The following is a 26,084-nucleotide window of genomic DNA, read 5'->3' on the forward strand; positions in this document are numbered from 1 at the left end:
AATGGGTTTTTATCGAATGAAACTTTGAGTACTTTTATTCTACTTTGTGTTTAGCAGGGGCAAGGGGGAAAATGGGGACACTGGTGTAGGAAATGTACACTGGTGAAAGGATGAGTGTTGGACATTGTATAACTGAATGAAAATCATGAACAACTTCATTGCTATCTCACAGTGATTCAATTATTTAACTTAGAAATACGAGTTTGTACTTACATGAAAAAATGTTCTTTTAGGTTGACAAACTTTTTTTCCCTTGGAGCCAGAGTGATATAGAACAGCAGGGAGAGTGCTTGCCATGCAAGCAGCAGGCTTGAATTCAATTTGACAGCCCACATGATTCTCCCTCCCCCACCCCATGCATTGCCAGGAGTAATTCCTAAGTACAGAGCCATGAGTAAACCCCTGAGCATCAACAGGTGAACAGGTGTAGCCTGTCTGAAAACAAAACTTGGGGGATTCTTCGGTGAACCATAAGGTGCTGGGAATTTGAACCAGGGTTGGCCACGTGTGTAAGTGCCCTGCCTCCAATTCTCTCCAGCCTCAAATATATCTTTACTTTATACCCATCAATAAAAAGATTTCATCCATATGCCCAATATATAGCTATTTACAAATAAATTTTGTACATTTGCTACTATTCAATAAATAGGATCAAATATAAAACTAGTTCTAGATTTTTTTTTTCTGATATTTACATGGTAATGCAGCATTTTATGATCCCAATGTGGAGACAGCTTTTAATCTGGTTTAGGGGCCACACCTGCCAGCACTCGGGTTACTCCTGGCTCTACACTCAGGAATCACACCTGGCAGGCTTGGAAGACCATATGGGATGCCGGGGATTGAACCCAGGTCGGCCACACACAAGGTAAAACGCCCTATTCCCTGAGCTATTGTTTCAGACCCTAGAAACAGGTTTTTAACCATAATGTAGTGACACTGAAATAGAATCACAAATACTTTATTACTATGATTTAAATTAAAAACTTCCCTCTTCTAAGTTCCTGAAGTACTTAAAAAATTAAACCCTGGGGAAGGAGAGATAGTACTGGGAGTAAGGCACTTGTCTTGAATATAGCCAACTTGGATCCTTGCCCCAGCACCATATATGGTTCCCCAAGCCACCAAGAGCAATGCCTGAGTGAAGAACCAGAAGTAAGCCCTGGACACTGCTGAGTATGATCCCAAAACTAAAGAATAAATAAAAGTTTATACTTCTAATTTTATTCATTTGGTTCTGGTTAGCATTCTTTTAGTGGTATAAACCCAGAGGCAAGGTGGGAAAGTGAAATCATTGTGTATGCCAAGCAGTTTGAAACTAGTAAAGTCTAAGACTTTATTAGTTTGAGTTTAGCACTGAGTCTAAATTTTAGCATAATATATTTATTAAATTATGTTAAGTGCTGATGAGTTTCTTCTTAATCTCACTGCTCTAAGCACACAGCACACTCTTCTATACACTATAAAACGCAATTTGTGTCTTGAGAGTCCCTGAAGCCAGCCTGCTGTTATTGTCAGTTATATCAGCAACAGCCATGCCATGAGACCAACTGATGAAGGAATTTTCAGTTTACTTTTATGCACTGAAATTATTAAAATGCAAATGGGGATGGGGAGGCATTCGTAGAAATGGACACAGTAAAGAGTGTAGAAAACAAAAAAAATATAGGAACAAGAGAATGTGAAAATAGTCCATTTGTTATTACCTGTAAACTTTACATAATAACCTATAAATCAGGACAAAGGTAACAACCTGCTTGATGCTTGGGTTGAACACGTTCAACCTTGTCTTGAAATTTTTTAGATCTAAGAAATATGCTTTTTGGCTGAAAAACAAAAAGAGGGTGACTTTTGGTAAGATTATTCTATTATAGTTCTTAAACATGAAATAGTCATTGAAGTTAAAACCAGTCCCAATCAGAAATTTTAATTTCAGAAGGTAGAGACTAGGTTGTGATCAAAACAGAAGACAGTGTGGGGCCTGGATACAGACAGTGCTTGGGACCAGACAGGGCTCAATGTTCTGTGCAGGACCTGCAAGAGTGAGTCCCTCAATTCAACGCCTGGCATAGCAGAATAAATTTATTTGGAAGTTTGGCTGATGCCAGGTAATCTTTGTAGCTCATCTTTGAAGCATACATGCTACTCTACTACTTCCAGAATCACTAGGAATTATATGGTATATAAGAATATCTTCTGAGCATGGAAGTCAAAATGCCAAACGAAAGTACAATAGGGCTGAGTCACACAAGCAGGAATGTAAGTGGTGGTTAGAACTCAGGGTGAGAATGTTGCCCTTGAGGATGATACAGCTACATATTCAACCATTGAGTTGTTTGCATGTTTAAGTGATTAAAAAGAAAGCTCCCAAATATCTATTGTTTTTCTCAACATACTAGAAACTGTTTACTCAATCTTGATAGAGTTCTATAAATATACTAAAACTTAATTTAAAAAAGTGTGATATCTGGAGCTTAAGTGATAGTATAAATGATCATAGTATAGCAGGTAAGGTGCTTGCCTCGCACATGGCCAACTCAGGTTCGATCCTCTGCATCCCATATGGTCCTCTGAGCACAGCAAGGAGTGATTCCTGAGTACAGAGCAAGGAGTAATCCCTGACCACCAGAGTGTGGCCCAAAACAAAAGTACGTCAAGGAATGATTCTGAGTACAGAGCGATGAGTAATCCCTGACCACCAGAGTTTGGCCCAAAACAAAAGTACATCTTTCCATTTTAATGAAAAAAAAATCTTTTAAAATTATATATTTAATTATAATTTCAAGGAAAATAGATGTATCAAACACTAAATTTACATACATACATACAGGAAAATAAATTTCAAGCCCCGATATTTTAAATTACCTTCCTTTTTACACAGTACTGATTTAAAATAACAATTGGAAACACAGGTGCACCACTCGTACTTGTTCAACTCACTAATGTATTCATTCTCCATTTCTATCCCTGGTTTCATGCAGGATATCCAGCACAAATCAGGTCCAATTTTAAACAAAAACTTTTGTTTCTGTTTTTGAGCTACAGCCAGTAGTGCTCAGGGCATATTCCTGGCTCTGCTCAGGAGTCACTGTGCTCAGAGTACCATATGGGATGCCGGAGATTTAATCCAGGTCGGCCACAAGCAAAGCAAGGCCCTACCCACTGTGCTATCACTTTGATCCCGAATAAAAACATTTTCTAGGACCTTCACTACCTAGACATGACTGTCCTATGAAGAAGCCGTCCCCACCCGCATGATTCTGAAGAGTATGTTGATGTTATTGCTGCGAATTGCATCACGACAAGCAGCAATCACTTGGTTCTTTGGTTTCCCAACTGTAAAAGAAGAAACAAATCAGTTGATTAAAATTAAATGTATTAAATAGAGGCCAGTTTTAAAGCATAAAAGGTAGGAAAATATGTTGTGTGTGTATATATATATGTAAGTATGTATATATTTTATCTAAGTAAGATAAAATAGTTATATATACATATATATATATATATAACTATTTTATCTTACTTAGAACCTAAAAAAGATTGCCGTAGAAACCAAAAGTCAGTATTTTGGTTTTTGAATGAGATACAGTGATGCTTTGGGCTTACTCTTAGCATCTATGCTCAGGAATCACTCCTGACAAGGCTCAGGAACTATATGGGATACTAGGGATTGAACCTGGGTCGGGCACTGCAAGGTAAGTGCCCTAGCCACTCTATATCTCTCCAACCTAAGTTAGTTTTCTTTAAAAAAAGAAAGGGGGGTGGAGCAATAGTAGTGGATAAGGCACTTGGCTTGCATACAACCAACCCAGCACTGACGGTCTACCAAAACTCTTTTCTAAGAGGTCAAAGCACTAACCTAATAATTGGTTATCAAACGCTAGCTATATTTCTGCTTCCTTTACTATATTCCATTGTAACTTTTCTAAATTATACATTGAACACAACATTCATTTTTCAGCTTCCCCTTCCCTCTTTTTAGTAGGGATATATAAGGATTTTCCTTGGTTATATTCTCTCTAGCTCTTTTTTTTGAAAGATGCAGCAAATCTCTAAGATAAAGAATTTAAAGTCTTCTTTCCAATCTAGATACAAGTCTAGAGACAAGCCAGTGTGACTGGTGCCAGTCTGTTTACTGAGGTATGCTACTATAGTCCCAGAAGGAATTATCTTGTTTGTTTGTTTTTTGTCATTGGGTCACACCCAGCAATGCTATGGGTTACTCTGCACTTAGTAACCACTCCTGGCATGCACAGGGATCATATGGGATACAGACCCAGACTGGCCAAGTGCAAGACAAGTGCCCTATCTACTTTACTATGGCTCCAGCCAGGAGGGTTTCTTGGAGGAACAACCATTCCCATTGGTCCTCATCCCAAAGTAATGAACAATGCTTCAAAAATTTCTTTACCACGCAGACGACCTGCTCTTTGAATTGCTTGATTTACTGCCTTGAGGTTCCCCAACAGTTCAGTATGATTGTTACAGCGAATTTTATATCCATTTAGCAAGTCTTTATTAAGGTCATAGAGTTCCATATAACGGTTCTTCATTGTTCTCCTGTTTGAATCAAGAGAAATTAAACATCATACCTCTGTAGAGCAGACTTAAAAATGTGTACCTTTCTTGGACATATAAACAAGACATCAAATTTTTAGCTATATTGTAATTAAAACTTGGTATCTACTAAGGTTTGCTTTGAAAACACTGATAAAATACTACCCAAATACTCTTTTTTCCAAATAAATGTAAGAAAAGTACCTTTTCTTAGTTCTTGTTTGAATTTAGGAACTAAGAATCAGTGATATTAATTTAAAAAGATAATGTATACCTTTATCCAATGTATCTTAAATTTAATAAAATAAAAAAGGAGGTAACTATTGAAGAATAAAAAGGAAATGTTGGGGCTGGAATTCAACATATCAATTTTGATATCCAGGATATAAAAAGTGTTCACAAAGATTAACCCCCCAAAATGCAAAAACCCATCCAAAAATGGGAGAGGAGGAACCAGAGTACAATGGATAGAACATTTTATTTTTTGCTTTGGATGAAGCCAAACTAGGTTTTTATATATATATATATATATATATATATATATATAGTCCACCAAGTACCACCAGAAGTGATTCTGGAGCGCAGAACCAGGAGTAACCTCTGAACATCACCAGGTGTGGTCCAAACAAACAAAAAACATGGCGAGAGGACACAAAGTTCTCCAAAGAATACAAGCAGGTCATCAAAAGGCACATAAAAAAGGGCTCAGCATCATTTATCATTAGGGATAAACACATCACGACAACAATGAGATCATCTTACACCAGTGAGAAATGGCATATATAAAAGATATTTGGAACAATCAATGCTGAGGGGGATATGGTGAAAAAGAAACTCATCCATTGCTGGTAGGAATATTGTCTGGCTCAATTCCCATGGAAAACAGTATGGAGAATCCTTAATAAACTCAAAATTTAGCTAACAAGAAGTTCACTTTTGAGTATCTCTTCCCAAAAAACTTTAAAAGATTCACTAAAAACGACATATTGGGCCAGAGCAATAGCAAAGCCGTAGGGTATTTGTCTTGCAGGCAACTGACCTGGGATGGACCCGGGTTCGATTCCTGGCATCCCATATGGTCTACCGAGCCTGCCAGGAGTGATTTCTAAGCACAGAGCCAGGAGTAACCCCTGAGCATCACTGCATGTGACCCAAAAGGCAAATAAAAAAAGGACATATGCACACCATTTTTCATTGCTGCACTCAGTACAATAATGCATTCAATTTATAAGAGCAATCATGAGGCTGGAGAGATAGCATGGAGGTAGGGCATTTGTCTTGCATGCAGACGGATGGTGGTTCGAATCCCAGCATTCCATATGGTCCCCCAAGCCTGCAGGAGCGATTTCTGAGCATAGAGTCAGGAGTAACCCCTGAGTGCTGCTGGGTGTGACCCAAAAAATAAAATTAAAAAGCAATCAACCTTAGAAAGTCAACAACAGAAATGAGTTATGAAGATGTGGAAGACTATGCAACTGCAAGGAATTATGAAATCATTCATTTTGCTGACACCTGGTTTGAACTGGAAGATAGCTTGTTGAGTGAAGTAAGCCAGAAGAAAAATGACAAACACAGGATGATCTCACTTATCTGTGGTTTATAGAATAACTGGATGAAGAAATATAATGTAAAGGGGGAATTCCTAGTTCACCTGTGACTCCAAAGTTTACGGAGAAGGGCTGAAGAGCCAAGAAATCAATGTGGGAAGGAATTAAGATGAGAAAGGGAAATAATGAAGGAACAGCAGGGATTGAAGCTTTGGTTATGCTGGTGATGTGGAAGGTTGGTATGGTTATACATCCAAAGCACAGACTCAACAACACTGAAAACGAGATCTAAGCTACAACCATTGACCTTTGTAATATGTCTGTCTAGGAGGCAGGAAGGGATATGGATGGGGGATGATGGAATCTGGGAGCACTGCTGATGGAAAGTGACACTGGTGGTGGGATTGGTATTGAAATGTATGTCTTAAAATCAACTATCAAAAACTAAATCATGGTCCCTTAAGTATTTTCTTGGAAGGAAGGAAGGAAGGAAGGAAGGAAGGAAGGAAGGAAGGAAGGAAGGAAGGAAGGAAGGAAGGAAGGAAGGGAGGGAGGGAGGGAGGGAGGGAGGGAGGGAGGGAGGGAAAGGAAGGGAGGGAGGGAAGGGAAAGGAAGGGAGGAAGGAAGGAAGGAAGGAAGGAAGGAAGGAAGGAAGGAAGGAAGGAAGGAAGGAAGAAAGGAAGGAAGGAAGGAAGAAAACCTAGGGGCTGAAGCACTGTACAGTAGGTAGGGTACGTGCTTAAGAAAGAAGAAAGAAAGAAAGAAAGAAAGAAAGAAAGAAAGAAAGAAAGAAAGAAAGAAAGAAAGAAAGAAAGAAAGAAAGAAAGAAAGAAAGAAAGAAAGAAAGAAAGAAAGAAAGAAGGAAAGGAAAGGAAAGGAAAGGAAAGGAAAGGAAAGGAAAGGAAAGGAAAGGAAAGGAAAGGAAAGGAAAGAAGGAAGGAAGGAAGGAAGGAAGGAAAGAAAGAAAGAAAGAAAGAAAGAAAGAAAGAAAGAAAGAAAGAAAGAAAGAAAGAAAGAAAGAAAGAAAGAAAGAAAGAAAGAAAGAAAGAAAGAGGGAGGGAGGGAGGGAGGGAGGGAGAAAAAAGGAAGAGAAAGAAAGCAAGAAAGAAAGAAGGGAGAGAAAAAAAGAGAAAGCAAGCAAGAAAGAAAGAAGGGAGGGAGGGAGGGAGAGAAAAAGAAAGAAAAAGCAAGCAAGAAAGCAAGCAAGAAAGAAAAAGAAAGAAAGAAAGAAAGAAAGAAAGAAAGAAAGAAAGAAAGAAAGAAAGAAAGAAAGAAAGAAAGAAAGAAAGAAAGAAAGAAAGAAAGAAAGAAAGAAAGAAAGAAAGAAAGAAAGAAAGAAGAAGGAAGGAAGAAAGGGAGGGAAGGGAGGGAGGAAGGGAGGGAGGGAGGGAGGGAGGAAGGAAGGAAGGAAGGAAGGAAGGAAGGAAGGAAGGAAGGAAGGAAGGAAGGAAGGAAGGAGGGAGGGAGGAAGGAAGGAAGAAGGAGGGAGGGAGGGAGGAAGGAAGGAGGGAGGGAGGAAGGAAGGAAGGAAGGAAGGAAGGAAGGAAGGAAGGAAGGAAGGAAGGAAGGAAGGAAGGAAGGAAGGAAGGAAGGAAGGAAGGAAGCCTAGGCGCTGAAGCATTTGTACAGTAGGTAGGGTACATGCTTTACATGTGGCCAACCTGGATCAGTCCCTACCACCCCATATGGAACTCTGAACCCCACCAAGAGTAATTCCTGAGTTCAGAGCCAAAATTAAGCCCTGTGCACCACTGGGTGTGGCTGCCAAAAATTTACCACCAAAATAAAAATATGCATTGGAAGTGAAAGGAGAAAAATAATATCCAAAAATAAAATAGTCTTCAAAATAATTTTTAAATCCTTAAATATTGCTCATACTGAAAAAAATAAAAATTGGAACTACTGGGGGCAGGAGAGATAGTTTGGAGGTAAGGCATTTGCCTTGCATACAGAAGGTTGGTGGTTCGAATACTGGCACCCCATATGGTCCCCGAGCCTGTCAGGAGCGATTTCTGAGAGTAGAACCAGGAGTAATCCCTAAGCGCTGCCAGATGTGACCTCCCAAAAATAAAATTGGAACTACAATGAGATAGCTTCTTACCCAGTAAACTAATAATCTTCCAAGGGCTTGCTCATATACTTCATTGACAAGGTTGGCAAGAAACAGGTACTCTCATTACTGGCTGGGATGAAAATTATCACCATTGCAATGAACATTAGCAAAAAGAACATCTTGCAAAATTATCTATGCATTTACTTTTTTTAATATGAACGCTTCATGAATTTGCATGTCATCCTTGCTCAGGGGCCATGCTAATCTCTGTATCGTTCCAATTTTAGTATATGTGCTGCCGAAGCGAGCACCCTCTCTGCCTTTATGTTACTCAAAACTGCTTTTATCATTTACCCTAAAGAGCTTATTTTAAGAATTATCCCCAAGATTTTTACAAATACATGAAAATATTTACAAAACTATACATTATAGCATCTATAGAACAGAAAGAAAACAATACAAAGGTTGGGGTGGCAGAATCAACATAATTATGTTTATATTGATTAAGCCAAAATTTGAAGGTGAGAACAAAGGGAAACAGATTTAAAATCTGACTAAGTTTCCTTATTTAAAAAAATAAATAATAAAAATAAAGCCCGGGCCAAAGAGATAGCACAGCAGTAGAGTGTTTGCCTTGCAAGCGGCCGACCCAGGACCAAGGATGGTTTGCATCCTGGCATCCCATATGGTCCCCCGTGCCTGCCAGGAGCAATTTCTGAGCAGAGCCAGGAGTAACCCCTGAGCACTGTCAGGCGTGGGCCACCTCCCAAAAAATAAAAATAAAAAAATAAAAATAAAAACAACACTGTATTCATAAATTTAATACAGAAATAGTGTGAAGTCATGATTCAATTTCTTTTTTTTTTTTTTTTTTTGTGGTTTTTGGGTCACACCCGGCAGTGCTCAGGGGTTATTCCTGGCTCCAGGCTCAGAAATTGCTCCTGGCAGGCACAGGGGACCATATGGGACGCCGGGATTCGAACCAATGACCTCCTGCATGAAAGGCAAACGCCTTACCTCCATGCTATCTCTCCGGCCCCATGATTCAATTTCTCATTATAAAAACAGAAACATGTTCATCTATCCATTTCAAAGGTCTAGAAACCATGACCAATTTAGTAGCAATGAGCATCACTAAAAGACTATGGTCTTTCTTTCTTTTTTTCTTTTTTTTTTTGTTTTTGTTTAGGATTCACACCAGGAGACTCCCTGGGGTTCTTCCTCATTCTTCAGCCAGAAGTCAGGTTCAGGGACCATGTGGGAGGTCGGGATTCGAACCTCGGTTTGTCCGGGGTTAGCTGCATTCAAGGCAGTCACCGTATCCGTTACACTACTCACTCTTAGACTATGGTCTTTAACTGCTATTTCCCACCACAAGAACCAGGACTCAACAAAGTGCTAAGCTCATATTTAATTAAATTGTTTGTTTTGGGGACTACATCTAACAATGCTCAGGGACTCCTCCTGGTTCTGCACTCAGAAATGATGTATAGTGGTGCTTAGGGACCATATGGGATGCTGGGAAGGTCACAAGGAAGGTAAGTGCCCTACCAACAGTACTATTCCTCTAGTCCCTGAGCTCAGAATATGTACCAGGGAGTTGAGTCAGAAGACAAGGAACTAATAAAACATGAATGGACTGTGTCCAAAAAACTGAAGCCAACCTGCAATTGGGATGTGGAGACAGTGCAGTTCATAAAGGACCTGCCTTGTACTTGTATGGTTACAAATTTGATCCCCAAGCACTATCTGAGTGCCATGTTACTGCTGAGATAAACTGAATCTAAACAAGAAGCTAGCAACATGCATGTGTGTTTTTAACATTTTTTATACTGAAATGTTAATTCATGTTCAAAAGCAGGATATTACCAACATCCCAGATGTCTCACGACATGTTCTTTCTGAATAGCCCTCTTCCCCAGGAGAAATAGCTACATGATAAACTCTTTCCTCTATATTTATCATCTTTAAAATGATGTCATTTCATTTTCTGTTTCCAAATTACATGAATCGAAGTATTTTGTACTTATGGAGATTTTTGTTTTGATCTCCATTATGTTTCTAAGATTTGCCCATGCTGTTTTTATCATTCTCACTGTTATGTGTGACTCTCATGATATGAATATATCATAATTAATCCATTATAAGGTCAAAGCTAGTTTGGAGAGATTTCATATTGTGATTTTAAGAACAATGGCCTTGTCAGAGTTCTTATACAGATATTTGGGCTTATATATGCATGTATTACTGGCTATAAATAAGGAGTAAGATTGGGGGGGGCATTAAGTTTCCAACTTTACTGAAAACTGTCAATTACTTTCCAAAGTCACTAAACCAATCTACACTTCAACTAGTATGCTTCAGAGTTACAATTCCTCACTGCTGATTTTTGTCTTTATTTGGGGTGGGGTGGGGCCACATCCAGCAGTGCTCAGGCCTTACTTCTGACTCTGAACTGAGGGAACACCTGAGGTTGTGGGAATTAAACCCAAGTCAGTCAAATATAAGGAAAGTAACTCACCCTTTGTACTATCTCTCTAGTCCCCACTGCAGATATTTTTAATTTTGTAACAGTCCTAGTAATGATAGCTACTCACATGTCCCTCATCAGACGAGCATCCTCAGCTCGAACCAGCAAACTTCGGATCAGGTTAGAATTATCAGCCATATCAGCACTAAGCTTTTGATGCACTGAATGATATTCATCAACCTAGAGACCAGGAGCACTTGGGAATTAAAAGACCTCATAAAGTTCGTGAAAACTATACAGATAAAAAAGAGGCTAATATCAGGACTGAGAATACTTTCTTTCCCCTTGTCACTTGTGCCATCTTAAACATCTCTTATGATTTCATCTCCTCTATAAAACGTTAAGTCTATTCTACCTCCCATACTCAGGGAGACATTGGATCCTTTCCATGTTTCAGCATCAGGAGCCCTAACAATACATAGTCACATTTTAGAGATTTGGGAGTTGAAATTTAGCATTTGAGGATGGTCATGTCACCTTCCTCTTTTTACTCTTATCTTTTGATGTCAGGTTGTAGTGAAGTATAAAATCAAAAAGCAAAATAAAGGACTAGAAGTGGAAAATGCTAAACAAAAAGGCAGAGGGTCAAAAGATAACCCCCCGTTTTTTATAAAAGGAACTCTTTTGAGGTTGGGGTATGGAGTTGTCACTCCCAGCAGTGCTTAGGAATGCAATTTTAGGCTTGGACCTCCCACATTAAAAGCACTCACACTAGCCATTTGAACATTTTCCCTGACCCCCAGATAGCAGAAATTCCTTCACAAGTGTACTCTTCAATCCTAGCTCAATATTTAAAAATTTATTTCAAGAAATATTAAAACCAATTAAACACATAAATTTATATTATCAATACAAAATGTTTCAGGTTGTATTAGATAACCATGCTCTCACAAATGCATACACAGGGTTCTCTTACCTTTATTAGTACTTTTTTTAATTCCTCGAAGTAGGCAGGGAAATCTGCTTCTACCTGAAGTTCTTCAATTGCAAAGAATGATGCTAATGATTGGATTATATCACCAGCCAAATCAATATCATCTGTATTTATAGTGACCTATCCAGAAAAAAAATAGTTTTTGCATCCTCAGATACTTATTGAAGGCAAACTTAGGTGAAATAGTACTGACATAGGTGACACAGTTATATATATGTTTAATATACATAAGTTTCACTATATACATGGTGACAAGTATATATAGCCTTCAAAAAATTTAAAACTACATTCTTATTTCTAGCAGTAGACTATAAGATAAAACGTTTCACATTAAACAACAAAAATCATCCCCAAACTGAGAAGGTTTTCTTCAAGATTACCAATGCTTCCCAACTTAGAAAAGCAGTAAAGGGAACGAGGAGGCAGAGACCTACAGTTCTAGAACATACTCTAAGAGACTCGGTTGAAACACATGGATTTACCCACCCTCAATTTGTGCTGAACAGTGGATGTTACATAAGTAATATATGTCCAATAAAATTACCTCTCCATTAAGTTTTATTTTTATAAATAGCTGACCACCATTCCTTAAAGATGAGAAGCACACTTTAAAAGGAGCATTCTGGATAGTAGTGTCATCCGGCAGTAGAAAGTTCTGGTTCAGCCAGAGAGCAACCTTCAAAATAAAAGGGATGATAATGAACTTCATGTTTATTCTCTTTTCTTTTTGCTTTCTTTTTTGAAGGGGGGGGCACAACTGTCAGTGCTTAGGGATTACTCCTGGCAATGCTTAGGGAACCATATGGAACGCAAGGCATGTGCTCTACCCACTGTGCTATCACTCTGACCCCTGAACTTCCATGTTTTTTGTTTTGTTTTTGGGTCACACCCAGCAGTGCTCAGGGGTTACTCCTGGCTCTGCACTCAGAAGTTGTTCCTGGCAGGCTTGGGTTCACAGGGATGCTGGGATTTGAACCGGGTCCATCCTGTGTTGGCAGCATGCAAAGTAAACGCCCTACCACCGTGTTATCTCTCTGGCCCCTGAACTTCCGTGTTTAAAGTAATCATTTTTGAATATTTGGTGGCTATCTTTTGTGATTGGAATACATATAACTGAGCTTGGGGATCATGCAGCATTGAGGGATGGATCCCATGGTTTCTCACATGCAAAGCAAGTGCAATATCACTGAGACATATATCTAACTCTGAAATAGTCTTTTGGGGGAGGTTATGGGTTTGGGCCCACACCCAGTGGTGCTCAGAGGCCACTTCTGGCTCTGTGCTTGGGTCATTCCTGGCGCAATGCAGATGGACTTGCAGATGGACAAGGCAATGACCTATACTCTGGTACTATCTTTCTGGTTCTTTTTAGTTTTACTGCTTCGTAAGCAGGATTTATGCTTCACTACCCAGTATAAACCATTAATCATATTCCCTTTTCCCAACTCACATACGTTCTTTTTTTGGGGGGGAGAGGCACACCCGGTGACACTCAGGTTACTCCTGGCTACGAACTCAGAAATTGCTCCTGGCTTAGGGGACCATATGGGATGCTGGGATCAAACCGAGGTCCGTCCTGGGTCAGCCGCATGCAAGGAAAATGCGCTATCACTCCGGCCCCTTACATACGTTCTTAAATGACAATGAAAGTATGTCCATAACATGCAGACTTGACAGCATTTTCTACGTAGGTGTGAAGCTGATTCTAAGTTTGCCTGAAGCTCTCCTGTTACTGTGATATGTGCTACTGTCCTACCTAAACTGTTCCTCATTCATGACTCCTTTATACCAAGAAATTTTGTGACCCTGGTTATACAAAATTGTTATACAAATCAAACATTTACTGTTAATATAGTTTTATTTCAAAGGAAATTTCTTACCATCCCCACATTCAGTAATGCAGCCCTATATGGTAGGTTCTCAACCCACAATTTAAGGAGCAAGGTTCCTAGGAAAACTGTCGGCAGGAAAAGAATACTAGTGAAGGAAAGGGTGTTGGAATGCTGTATGACCTAAATTCAACTTCTTACTTCTGTATCTCACAGTGAAATAATTTAAAAAAATGAATAAAGCAATCAAACACAATATACCTGGTTACAAATTCAATGAAAGTGGAATTGAAAAAAAAAAAAAACTAGGGGGCCCAGAGAGATAGCACAGCGGCGTTTGCCTTGCAAGCAGCCGATCCATATGGTCCCCCGTGCCTGCCAGGAGCTATTTCTGAGCAGACAGCCAGGAGTAACCCCTGAGCACCAACGGGTGTGGCCCAAAAACAAAAAAAAAAGAAAAAAGGAAAAAAAAAAACTAGGTCCTAGATGATATAATCTGTTAAGAACTATTCCATTGCAGTCTCTTAAAAAAAAACAAACACTTATATAAAGAACATATGTAAGGCTGAAGCGAGATAGCATAGCAGGTAGGACATGTATACAGATAACCCAGATTAGATCCCAAGCTTTTCATCTGGTTCCCCAAGCATGCCCAGAGTGATTCCTGAGTGCAGAGCCAGAAGTAAACCGATAGTACCAGCAGGTGTGACCCCCAAAAAAGTACACACAGCACAAACACAAAGATGGTCACACAAGTAGCTTTTGATATTATTAATACTTCATAGTACTTTGTAATACCTGTTCCACATATGAATAGTTAAGACCATTTGAAAGGGTCCACTTAATGGAGTTTATGGTTGTAGTAGCTCAGAAAGATCTGAAACTCACGATTTAAACCTCACATAAAGCTGGAGAGATATCACCATGCAGAAAAGAGGCCTGGGATTTATCCCCAGCAAAGTATGGCCCCACAAGAGCAGTCAGAAGTGATCCATAAACACCGAGTCAGAAATATCTCCTCAGCACCAGGGTCTGACCCCCAAAAAGAACAAGCCTTAAGGTTAATATCCACCAGTACTATTTTCAGGGGTGTCTTAAAATGTAATATGTAATTCCTTCTTCTCTTGTAGAAAGGAAATTGGAGATGACTTCTCCAAAATCACTAAGTATTTAATGAGTTAAGGAATCCTTAAGTATTCCCAATGCAAATATAGGTGAAAGACTTTCTTTCACCTATATTTAATAATTATCAGGTGTTTGTTCCCTCCCAAAACAGAGTTTTAGTAGTATTTCATTACAGGGTATAAGCAAATCTCAAGCTGTACAACTTTCATATCACAATTACTATGCCAACTAACACAATCATGTGGTTTCCCCCTTCCCTTCTTTCTTTTTTTTGGGGGGATTCACTCCCAATTAGCCAGAAGGCCCAAGGGCCACACCTGCAATAATCAATCAACTAGGCCACTCAGGCCCTGCAAGTGTCAAGGACCACCCAGTGATGATAAGGGGCCTGCATGGTTATCCCTGGTGGTGTTCAGGGTATTATGTAATGCTGAAGATCGAAGGAAAGTCAGCATGAACAACTTCACATGAAGCCCCTAAACCCTTTGCTATCACCTGGGCCTCATAAATTCCCCCTTTGTTAAAAAAATAAAAAGTCCAAAAGATTAATGTAATGTAATGTAATGTAATGAAATGTAAATGCACTCCAAGGGAAGAACTACTCACCCTCTGTGCCCGTTCTGCAATGACAAAGTTGACATAACTGGGCAGCTCAGTGGCAGAGTCTGGGTTGTTTAATGCATACATAGAGAATCGGGGAAGCTGTCTTGTCAATTCAAATACATGAAACTGGGTGCTATGGAGAATCAATGGAACAGAAATGTTTTGTGTAGAACGTTATTTCAAAATGCAAAGTCCAAAAAATAAACGTCAAGGCACCACTATATCATGAAGTTGATCTTTAAGGGTTCCACTGAAGAAATAAAACTTAAGGAGTTTAAGTACGCCAGTAAAAGAGATTTAGAATTAATACAATCAGGGGTTGGAGCGATAAAATGAGCATCGTTGGGCATGGCTCAAAACCAAAAACTAAAACAAAACAGAAAAGTAACACAACAGTTATGTTCAGGGTTCTTGGCGATCACTCTTGGTGGCCGGGCTCAGGGGACCATATGTGGTGCCAAGAATCAAACCTAGGGCCTGGAGAGATAGCACAGTGACGTTTGCCTTGCAAGCAGCCGATCCAGGACCAAAGGTGGTTGGTTCGAATCCCGGTGTCCCATATGGTTCCCAGTGCCTGCCAGGAGCTATTTCTGAGCAGACGGCCAGAGGTAACCCCTGAGCACCGCCGGGTGTGGTTCCCCCCCCCCAAAAAAAAAAGAATCAAACCTAGGTCAGCTGAAAGCAAGGCAGTACCTGCAGTACTACCTCTCTGGCCCATTAAAGTATATTGACAAAGTCACGCATTAGGAGTCTAAAATATAACCCAAAAAAATGTAAAAAAAAATGTTGCATCACTCCTAGCAGACTCAGAGGACCATATGGGATACCGAGAATCAAACCCAGGTTGGCAGCATGCAAGGCAAATACCTTACCCATTGTGCTATCTCTCCGGCCCCAAGTAATCTCATTCTGATAGTCTTAGTGAGCAAAAGCAGAAGCTAAAAAGCCTCCAATTAAGGAGTTTTTAATGGCCTAGTGTTTTTTTAGGAGGAGGGGTTGCACACCTGGCAACGCTCAGGGATCACTGCTGACAGTGCTCAGGGAGTCATCTGGGGTAGGCCATGTGCAAGCCAAGTGCCTCACTCCTTATACTATCACTCTGGTTCAAGTGTTATTTTTAATCATCTAGCTAAGAACAAAAAATAACCATCTTCTTACATCTTAAACTTACATGTCCTTTTTTTCCCCAAAAGGTTTCAAATTAGAGAAGAGAAAAACGCTACAGAAACCCTGTGTGGATGGATAGAATCATTAATTGGTTTCTCTGACACAACAAAATTATGGCAAGATAGAACATCTATACACCTTGCCATTCTCTAAGGGTTATCTAGAAATAAATGCAATTGTGCACAAGATTCACCTGCTCCTGTAGCCCACATAGACTTTTAAGTGTAGATCCACGGGAACATCTTTGGGTGGAGTGACTGGGATACGGATAGAGTTGGAAAGATTGTGAACGCTGGGATGTACCACATGACTTTCACCTAGGAAAATTCCTTCTGCAAAAATCAATACTGCTCGGATGATAGTGTCTGTAGAGGAGAGAAAGCAGCATTTGAAGAACCATTCTAGAGGTCGAAGAAGCACAGCAGTAGGGCATTTGCCTTGAATGCAGCCAACCCAGGAGGGACTCAGTTTGATTCCTGGCATCCCATATGATTCCCCAGCCTGCCAAAAGCAATTTCTGAGTGCTGAGCCAGGAGTAACCCTTGAGCACCACTGGGTGTGGCCCAAAATCATGCAATCAATCAAATAAAAATAAAAGTTAAAAAAAATAAAGAACCACTCTAAGATGGCACAGGTACTATAAAATACCTGCAATAAGCAGCTTCTTACCATTGGAAGTGGAAACACACAGCTCTACATGAGCTGCCTGAGTCTCGCTCCCCAGGTTAACTGAGAGGGCAGTATGGAGCCTGGTATTAGCCGGGATTATGCCCCCATGCTCATCAGCCTCATTCAGTGGACTGTTCAAGTCAACCTGCAAAATACCACACTGACTTCTGGATTGTTCAACAAGACAGTGATCAACCTTAAATCATAAGGCTACCAGGCCTCAAAACAAACTCTCCATCATCTTAGCTTTATTAATATGATTCTTGAATTCACAGAACTTGTCCCATTAGTGTCCCAGTATTTCCATGGCCTATTCTCCCCCCTCAAAAAAAAATACCCTGGATCCTTTCTGTGATTCTAGTTCACTGTGTTCATCACTGGACCCCTTCCCTTTTTTACTTTTTTTTAATATTGTTCTTCTAAAATCACAAAAGCAATTCTTTCAGAGAAATAAGGTCCTACTTCTCAGTTACATAACACATGCATGCAGTTATCATAGTCATCAGTTTCTGCCTTAGACAGTGCAGCTACCCCTTTCTATCAGTCCCATGAATACGTGCGTCATTCTTTTTTGTTATTTAGATTTATCAGCATAGTCTCTACATAAGCACTGAAATTTGCTTCCACTGCTCATTGCTACAGAGCCTTTGAATATTTGTGAAAATATTCCTATATAGAGTTGTTGGAAGTAGAATTTTTCCATCAGAGGATACATCCAGTCCTAGGAAAAATGCTAACATAACCACACTTCCACCTGCAGGAAGGAAGGACTGCAGGTGGCAACAGTCACCCTTCTTATGCCTGCTGTTCCTCCTGGCCATGCTAGCTTCTCACATTCCCATTTTCGCTTTGCATTAGGACCTACCTTGGCATTTTCCTCATAGTTACGAAGTTCTAGCAATAGATTCTGTTTCTTCTGACTCAGGTCTCGGATCAGATCCTGGTCTGCACTGGCATCCATAAGGTTCCCTCCTATTTCAGTATTTCCTGGCAAGTAACCACGAACTGAAGGAAAACATATTCATCAGACAAAAAAACAAACAAACAGGGGCCGGTGAGGTGGCGCTAGAGGTAAGGTGTCATGCCTTGCAAGCGCTAGCCAAGGAAGGACCTCAGTTCGATCCCCGGGCATCCCATTTGGTCCCCCCAAGCCAGGGGCAATTTCTGAGCGCTTAGCCAGGAGTAATCCCTGAGCATCAAACGAGTGTGGCCCGAAAAACCAAAAAAAAAAAAAAACCCTACAAAAGACAACTGAGTCCAGTGCTAAGTTATTAACTGTCTGCCCTTAAAAATCTCCAAAACCGGGGCCGGAGAGATAGCATGGAGGTAAGGCGTTTGCCTTTCAAGCAGAAGGTCATTGGTTCAAATCCCGGCGTCCCATATGGTCCCCCGAGCCTGCCAGGAGTGATTTCTGAGTGTGGAGCCAAGAGTAACCCCTGAGCACTGCCGGGTGTGGCCCAAAAACAAAAACAAAAACAAAACAAAATCTCCAAAACCAGGACCGGAGAGATAGCATGGCAGTAGGGCATTTGCCTTGCATGCAGGAGGACAGTGGTTCGAATTCTGGCATCCTATATGGTTCCCCGAGTCTGCCAGGAGCAATTTCTGATCATAGAGCCAGGAGTCAGCCGGGTGTGATCCCCTCCCCCCCCAAAAAAAATCTCCAAAACCTAAGTTTGTATCTCTCAACCTTGGATGAATTTATTTGGGTGAGACTATCCACATACTTTATTGTGGTATTTCTTAGTATTCTGACCCAATCATACTAAAAATATGACTTTTCAAAGATTTCCTCATCCTGATTTACTTTCTCCATCCACCGAGCAGCAGATGAGCTGTGTGTGGCCATCCATTCGGTAATCTCCCTCTACCACGCCAGCAATTGCAGATGAAAAATTATCTTTGAAGATGACCTCTCCAGTCCGGTCACTTCGAGCATCAACCTAAAAAAAAAAAAAGCAGAAAAGCAAATTTAAAAAAGAAATAAATTTGAAAAACTGCTTATGCCAGTTTTTTAAAAAGAGGACACAAAATGTAAAGGCAAAGTTCATCTCAAAGGTCATTTAAACTAGCAATTTCAATATTATTACACAGTATAATTCTTCTTCTGTATTCAGGGATCACTCCTGGCAGTGTTCCAGTAACCATATGGATTACCAGGGATTGAACCTGGGTAGGCTGTGTGCCGGGCAAGAGCCCAATTTACTGTACAATCTCCTGACCCCTTGTGAACTTTCTAAGTAAATTCCTTTCAATAAAAATATTTTCCTTCAAAATAACTTTTATTCCAAGCAAGAATATATGATTAACAGGAAGGTATTAGACCATTTGGTGAAGCAATCATTCTAATGACAATGCACTACTACTATTATACAAATATCCTGCTAGGTAAGACTTTGCAATAAAAAAAAAAAGAAAAACTTTTCTTTTCTGGCACAGACACAGAAATAGCCCCTAAGCATGGATAAATCTGACACAAACAACCTCCACCTCAAAAAAAAAAAAAAGTAACTAAATTCATAGTCTAGTACCATTTATTGTTGTTTTTTTCTGGAGTCTATCACATTCAAGTATCAATGCTATTATTTACAGCATCACTGTAGGCCTAAAAATCATCAACACTAAATCCTATGAAAAAATGAATTGCCTATACTTATCAAAGTTTGATTTTTCAGTAATTTTTATTGTGACCAAAGTGAATTATGATCTTTCACAGTAATATTTTAGGTACATAATTACCAAAGTTTTATTCCATTAACATAACCCTCAACTGGGATTAAACTGAATGTTCTCTTTATTGACAGAATGGCACTGTATTTTCACAATATTTAGCCAACAAGAGGGTTTACTTGCTATCCAAAAAGCAGGGCAACAAATAATTATAGCTACTCTTTAACATTAGCCAACACAGATGCCCTGCTCTAGAGGGAGGGATGGCCCTCAGCAGGCCTACACGAACCTAATGCAAGCACACAGGTTATACTGCAGCACCTACATGCACCAGTTGGGTCAGTATATTTTCCCTTTCTATGTTATCTCTAAAAGTAGGCATCAGTCTTATCTTTTCTATGCTTTAGAACAAATTAAAGAACAAATTTCTCTCATTGTTGACTTTATGCAGTTACAAGTTTCTTAGTAACTACAGTTCTTAAACTTTTTTTTTTTTTTTTTTTTTTTTGGTTTTTGGGTCACACCCGGCATTGCTCAGGGGTTACTCCTGGCTGTCTACTCAGAAATAGCTCCTGGCAGGCACAGGGGACCATATGGGACACCAGAATTCGAACCAACCACCTTAGGTACTGGATCGGCTGATTGTAAGGCAAACACTGAAGTGCTATCTCTCCGGGGCCTCTCTTAAACTTTTTAACACCTATGCCAGAGACAGTATCAAACATTAAGAGGTTTTGAGACATGGGGATGGAAAGATAGCACAGTGGTAGGGTGTTTGCCATGCATGTGGCTGACCCAGGACAGACCTCGGTTTGATCCCCAGTGTCCCATATGGTCCCCGAAGCCTGCCAGGAGCGATTTCTGAGTGCATAGCCAGGAGTAAATCCTGAGCATCACCCGGTGTGGCCCAACTCCAAACTTAAACGTTTTTGAGACAGTAGAAGAAGCATTAAGAGTTTTTTGTTGGGGCCGTCGAGGTGGCGCTACAGGTAAGGTGTCTGCCTTGCAAGCGCTAGCCAAGAAAGGAGCCAAGGAAGGACCGTGGTTCGATCCCCCGGCATCCCATATGGTCCCCCCAAGCCAGGGGCAATTTCTGAGCGCTTAGCCAGGAGTAACCCCTGAGCATCAAACGGGTGTGGCCCGGGGGAAAAAAAAAAAAAAAGTTTTTTGTTTTGCTTTGTTTTAGAGCAATATCTGGTGGTGCTCAGGATTTATTCTTGGCTCTGTGCTCCTGATGGGTTTAGGGATCATATGAGGTGCCAGGGATCAAACCCAGGTCAGCCTCATGCAAGGCAAGCACCCTACCAGCTATACTATTTCTATGGCCCTTGTTTTTATTGTTTTGCTTGTTTTAAGAAGCTACATTTTAAATTAATTTCAAGCAGCCTTTCAATGTATTTGGTTTTGGGTCACACCGGGACTCTACTATTCCTGGTTCTGTGCTCAAGAATGACTTCTATACTATTGGTGGGTCATATATGGTGGTAGGGATTGATTTTGGGTCTGCCACATGCAGGGCAAGTAAGGCAAGTGTCTTAGCCCCTGTACTTTATTTTTGGCTCAAAAGATTTTTGGAATCTGTTCTTCACAAAAACAACACCAAAAGATTACAAGGCACTGGTCAAAAGTAAAGAAAACTAAAAAGAAAACAAATAGGAATCAGTTCATCTTCTTCAGGCAATCTAACATTGACAGGCATGATAACTAGAAAAAAATAATCTCCATGGAGACAGTTTCTAAGACAATTATGACTTGCTAAAAAAAAGAGAGAGAGAACACTTTAACTTAAATTTAAATATATATATATACAAAATTTTATTTTGAAGTTAAAACTGGATAACCTAATCATTCCCATAATTCTAATTTTTAGCCTATTTTTGAAGATTAGAATAAAGTGAGATACACCACTCATTATTAGCATCTTTAAATACCTCCCTTTTTTTGTTTTACAGTGTCTTGAATTGAACCCAACACTTCACACATGTAAAATACGTTCTTGTTCTACCACTGAGGCAGACATAACTTAGCCCTAAATTTCCATTTGTAATAGCCTCTGACTAAGCTCAATCTAATTTAATGGATTTTCATTCCTTCAAGAAAGTGATTTAGTAAAGAATATTTAGTAAAGAATATTTCTGAAAACTCCCTCTTAATTTGGATTTATAAGACCAAGACACTCATGTTGTAGTGTTAACTAGAAAGATATGGAAAAATTAAGAAGTTTGAAATCATAGCAAAGGAATGAGGAATTTATATTATCATGTTACTATTCTAAATCATAATTTATATTATCATGTTATTATTCTAAATCATATCATGTTATTATTCTAAATCATATCATCAATATATCTCAGGCATTAACTTAATTATACATGAAATTTGCACTTTCAACTCACCTTCCCATTGGACCAACCAGTTATAAGTTCACATACACCATCAGAATTAAGGTCAAAAGCATGAATGCTCATGGCATGATTTTTGGACTGAAAAAGAATTCCAACAATTAATATAAAAATATCCAGTAAGTATGAGACCCCTGAATACCAGAGAATGACTCATACTAACTTTAATTCTCCAATACCGGGCTGCTTTGTCATAAACTCCAACTGTGCCATTGGAAAGGGAATAACCAAATCGACTGCCATACATGGGACAAAGAGAAGTGATTATCTGCAAAAATAAACATAAGTACCAAAAACACATCTTCTCATGAATGTTCAACTGCACATCTCAAAATCTACACCTGAAATAATTCAATAAGATTGAAATCCATTTCTAACCCATTTATAAGGAATGCATGCCAGAGGCAGGGAGGAGGAGGGGAAGGAGGAGGAGAAAAAAAAGGAAGAGAATTGGAAGAGGAAGAGGAGGAGGAGGAGGAGGAAGAAGAATGCATACTAGAGACAGACAAAGAAGGATAGAGGGAGGCAGAGGGAAGAGTTGGAGGGAAGGGCATAAGGGAAACTGTAGACATTGGTGGCAGAAAATATGCACTGGTAATAGAATGAGTGCTGGAAACTGTATGACTGAAACTCAGTCATGAACAACTTCGTAACTGTATTTTACAGTGATTCAACTAAAGAATGCACTGAAAAAAAATCCAGGCAGAGGGATGATAGCACAGCAGATAGGGCTACCCTTGCATGTGACCAGCCCATATAGGCCCCCTGCCAGTAATAACCACTGAGCACCACCAGGTGTGGCCCCAAAACCTATATAAATAAAAATAAAGCCAAAACTTTTTGGGGTTTTTTTTGGGGGGCACACCCAGTGGCTCTCAGGGGTTACTCATGACTCTGCTCAGAAATTGCTCCTGGAAGACTCAGGGGACCATATGGGATGCTGGGGATTGAAACTGGGTCCGTTCCAGGTCTGCCATGTCCAAGGCAAAGGCTCTATGGCTGTGCTAATCTCTCCGGTACCCAAAACAATTTTTTAATAAAATGTAAAAATAAAAACGTTGGTGATTATTTCACTTTCTTAATTTATAGCATTCTATCATCTAAAGCTTTAAAAGACTGACATAGCACAAATGAGTATCTTTTGTGTACATTTTTCTTTTTATGACATGATTTGCCTGCTAGAGATGAAAGATATATTTTAGAAGAAAGATAATTCTCTGAAAAGTAAAACCCAACTAATAGGTTAGCGTAAGTAAAGAACAATATGCAGAATACATATATTACAAAGAATACCTAGAGGGCTGTCTGGCAATTTAATATCTAAAAGGACAAAATTTTAGGTATTGAACAAAAATTGTTCTTTAAAGTTGGAAACCAAAACTGAAGATTATCTATGATCCTACAGATCTACTTTCTAATTCTGAGTCTAATACAAGAGATATTAAGAAACAAACTGGATGAAGCCGAGAATTATATAATCCTTGACACCACATCTTTTCTACAAAACCACCCACTTCATTTAACTCTGAATACTAAGTACTGTGTAGGATTTAGAATTATTTAGCTCAAGACATTCTTTTTAGCAATACTTAGTACAGTTCAACTGCCAGATGAATTATACTCTTGGTGATCTGGGAACAGATGTTTGAGCTAGAACTGAAATCAAATTGAAAAGACAGGAAAATGGCCCTGAAAAGAAAAAAATCCTTAAACTTTTTTTTTTTGTTTTTTGTTTTTTGGGTCACACCTGGCAACACTCAGGGGTTACTCCTGGCAGGCACAGGGGACCATATGAGAATCCAGAATTAGAACTGCTATCCAACCTGGATCAGCTGTGTGCAAGGCAAACACTCTACTACTGTGCTATCTCTCCGGCCTCTAAAGTAACATTTTTATAAACTTAGTCACAGAGTTCCTAGGTCCCTTAGTCCTTCCTGGATCAACTGAGCCTTTTGAAATCTAATTCAAACGAAGGGCCCTTCTTTCATATTCGCAAACTAGAACCCTTTATATTCAACTGCTGTCTTCAGACTGCTGCATACATATCACCCCCTCTTTTTTCTAATGGTATATAATTATAAAAACTGTGATAAAGAAAAAAAAATCAAGAGTGCTAAGTAAACTTGTGACTCTTGCTATAGAACAAAAGTAAGTTAACTTCAAGTACTGCTGAGGTTTTGCATATTAAAAGTCAAGTTTTGTGTTTATGTCTTCTTCTGCATTAGGGGAACAAAGAGAGTGGCTATTCCTATACCTCCTTTGTAGATTAGGAGCAAGGGCAATAGTGAATTTGGAAGCCAGTGCCCTTAAGCTTTTCTGATATGGTTTTCCCACACTACCTGACTCAATTTGGCAAAATCAATTATTCTGATCTCTGAGACTCTTCTGATGGGCCTTTTGTTTTGTTTTTGTTTTCCTGTCCATTCATAGTATTCACCAGCTCCTTTTATCTTCTTAATTTAAATTTTTCTAATTCTTGGGGACTGGAGTGATAGCACAGCAGTAGGGCATTTGCCCTGCATGTGGCCGACCTGGGACAGACCCAGATTTGATTCTCGACACCCAATATGGTTCCCAAAGCCTGTCAGGAGCGATTTCTGAGCACAGAGCTGGAGTAACAACTCCTAAGCACCACTGGGTGTGGCCCAAAACAACAAAAATCTAATTTTTTTCCATTTCCATCTTGTCTAATTCTAGAAAATCAGCAGCAAAATCCTAAATATGTCAGAACTACCCAGAATTAAGCAAACTTTAAACTCTACACATTGAGAACTTTAAACTCTGAAACAACTGAGGTGAATTGTATGAGTAATTGCATGAAAAATATTTTCATAAAGAAAACTAGTCAGTTATCTAAAATCTAGCTATTAACATTACTTATAGAGATGTACCTAAAAAGTACTTAATTTGAATTAAAAAAAATAAATTCACATAAGCTGTCTGCTGGAGACCTGAATCAATACCTAGCACTACATAGTCCCTCTGGCACCTAGAAAGGAATAATCCTTGAGAACCACCATTTAATATAAAGAGATAAATAAGAAGGCAGGAGGTGGAGAAATAATACAGTGGGTAGGATGCTGGCATTGTACATAACTGGCCTGGATTTAATTCTCAGGACCCCATATGGTCCCCAGAGCCTGATCAGGAGTGATCTCTGAACACAGAGCTAGGATTAACCCCTGAGCAAAGTCAAGTGTGGCCCCAAAACAAAATCAACCAAGTCCGGGGCCGGAGAGATAGCACAGCAGTGTTTGCCTTGCAAACAGCCGATCCAGGACCTAAGTTGGTTGATTCGAATCCCGGTGTATATGGTCCCCCATGCCTGCCAGGAGCTATTTCTGAGCAGACAGCCAGGAGTAACCCCTGAGCACTGCCGGGTGTGGCCCAAAAAAACCAAAAAAAAAAAAAATCAACCAAGTCCGTATTTTCTGTATAAGACACAGTTTATACCCCTAAAAGTGCATCGTGTGTGTGTGTGTGTGTGTGTGTGTGTATGTATGTGTGTATGTACGTATGTGTGTATGTATGTAAAGATATCAAAGATAAAGGCACAAATTCAATTGCTGGCCAGATCTCTTACTTGCCATAATTTTGTATAAGTAATAACAACAATAAGAACAAAACCCCTTACTATTAATTTCCTCATCTGTACAATTAAAAAGCTAAATTATTAAAAGATATAAATTGTTGTAAGAGTTAAATTAAAAAAATTAAATTAAAAAATAAAACACGAGTTAAATTAGCTAATTTGGGGCCAGAGCGGTATTACAGCTGTAGGAGTTTGCCTTGCACAAGGCTGACCTGGACTGACCTGGGTCCCATCTCAGAGGTCCCATATGGTCCCCCGAGCCTGCCAGGAGCAACTTCTGAGCACAGAGCCAGGAGTAACCCCTGTGCTCTGCTTTTTGTGCCCAAAAAAAAAAAAAAAAAAAGAATTAGCTAATTCATGTAATGCATTTAGATCTGTGCCTGGCATTTAATATGTACACAATAAA

General features: G+C 39.5%; 1 protein-coding gene and 1 non-coding gene across 3 annotated transcripts in view; both read right to left on the bottom strand.

Moving 5' to 3' along the window:
• Positions 1-1,202: 1,202 nt before the first annotated feature.
• Positions 1,203-26,084, bottom strand: part of BBS2 (Bardet-Biedl syndrome 2) — a 33,004-nt gene continuing 8,122 nt past the window's right edge. For both annotated transcript variants that reach the window (XM_049786067.1, XM_049786066.1), the window contains 13 exons: positions 22,250-22,354; positions 22,081-22,167; positions 18,822-18,957; positions 17,880-18,019; positions 17,015-17,159; positions 16,539-16,710; positions 15,182-15,311; positions 12,166-12,297; positions 11,604-11,741; positions 10,755-10,867; positions 4,412-4,560; positions 3,215-3,336; positions 1,203-1,826 (listed from right to left, as the gene is read on the bottom strand). In XM_049786067.1, the coding sequence (XP_049642024.1) occupies positions 3,230-3,336; positions 4,412-4,560; positions 10,755-10,867; positions 11,604-11,741; positions 12,166-12,297; positions 15,182-15,311; positions 16,539-16,710; positions 17,015-17,159; positions 17,880-18,019; positions 18,822-18,957; positions 22,081-22,167; positions 22,250-22,354 (1,554 nt within the window). In that variant the 3' untranslated portion in view covers positions 1,203-1,826; positions 3,215-3,229. The remainder of the gene's footprint in view (positions 1,827-3,214; positions 3,337-4,411; positions 4,561-10,754; positions 10,868-11,603; positions 11,742-12,165; positions 12,298-15,181; positions 15,312-16,538; positions 16,711-17,014; positions 17,160-17,879; positions 18,020-18,821; positions 18,958-22,080; positions 22,168-22,249; positions 22,355-26,084) is intronic.
• Positions 8,365-8,468, bottom strand: LOC126029194 (U6 spliceosomal RNA). The gene has a single exon (XR_007502843.1). It is a non-coding gene; the product is annotated as a U6 spliceosomal RNA (small nuclear RNA).

The sequence above is a fragment of the Suncus etruscus genome, chromosome 14 (genome assembly GCF_024139225.1).
Source record: "Suncus etruscus isolate mSunEtr1 chromosome 14, mSunEtr1.pri.cur, whole genome shotgun sequence".
Classification (NCBI taxonomy): domain Eukaryota; kingdom Metazoa; phylum Chordata; class Mammalia; order Eulipotyphla; family Soricidae; genus Suncus; species Suncus etruscus.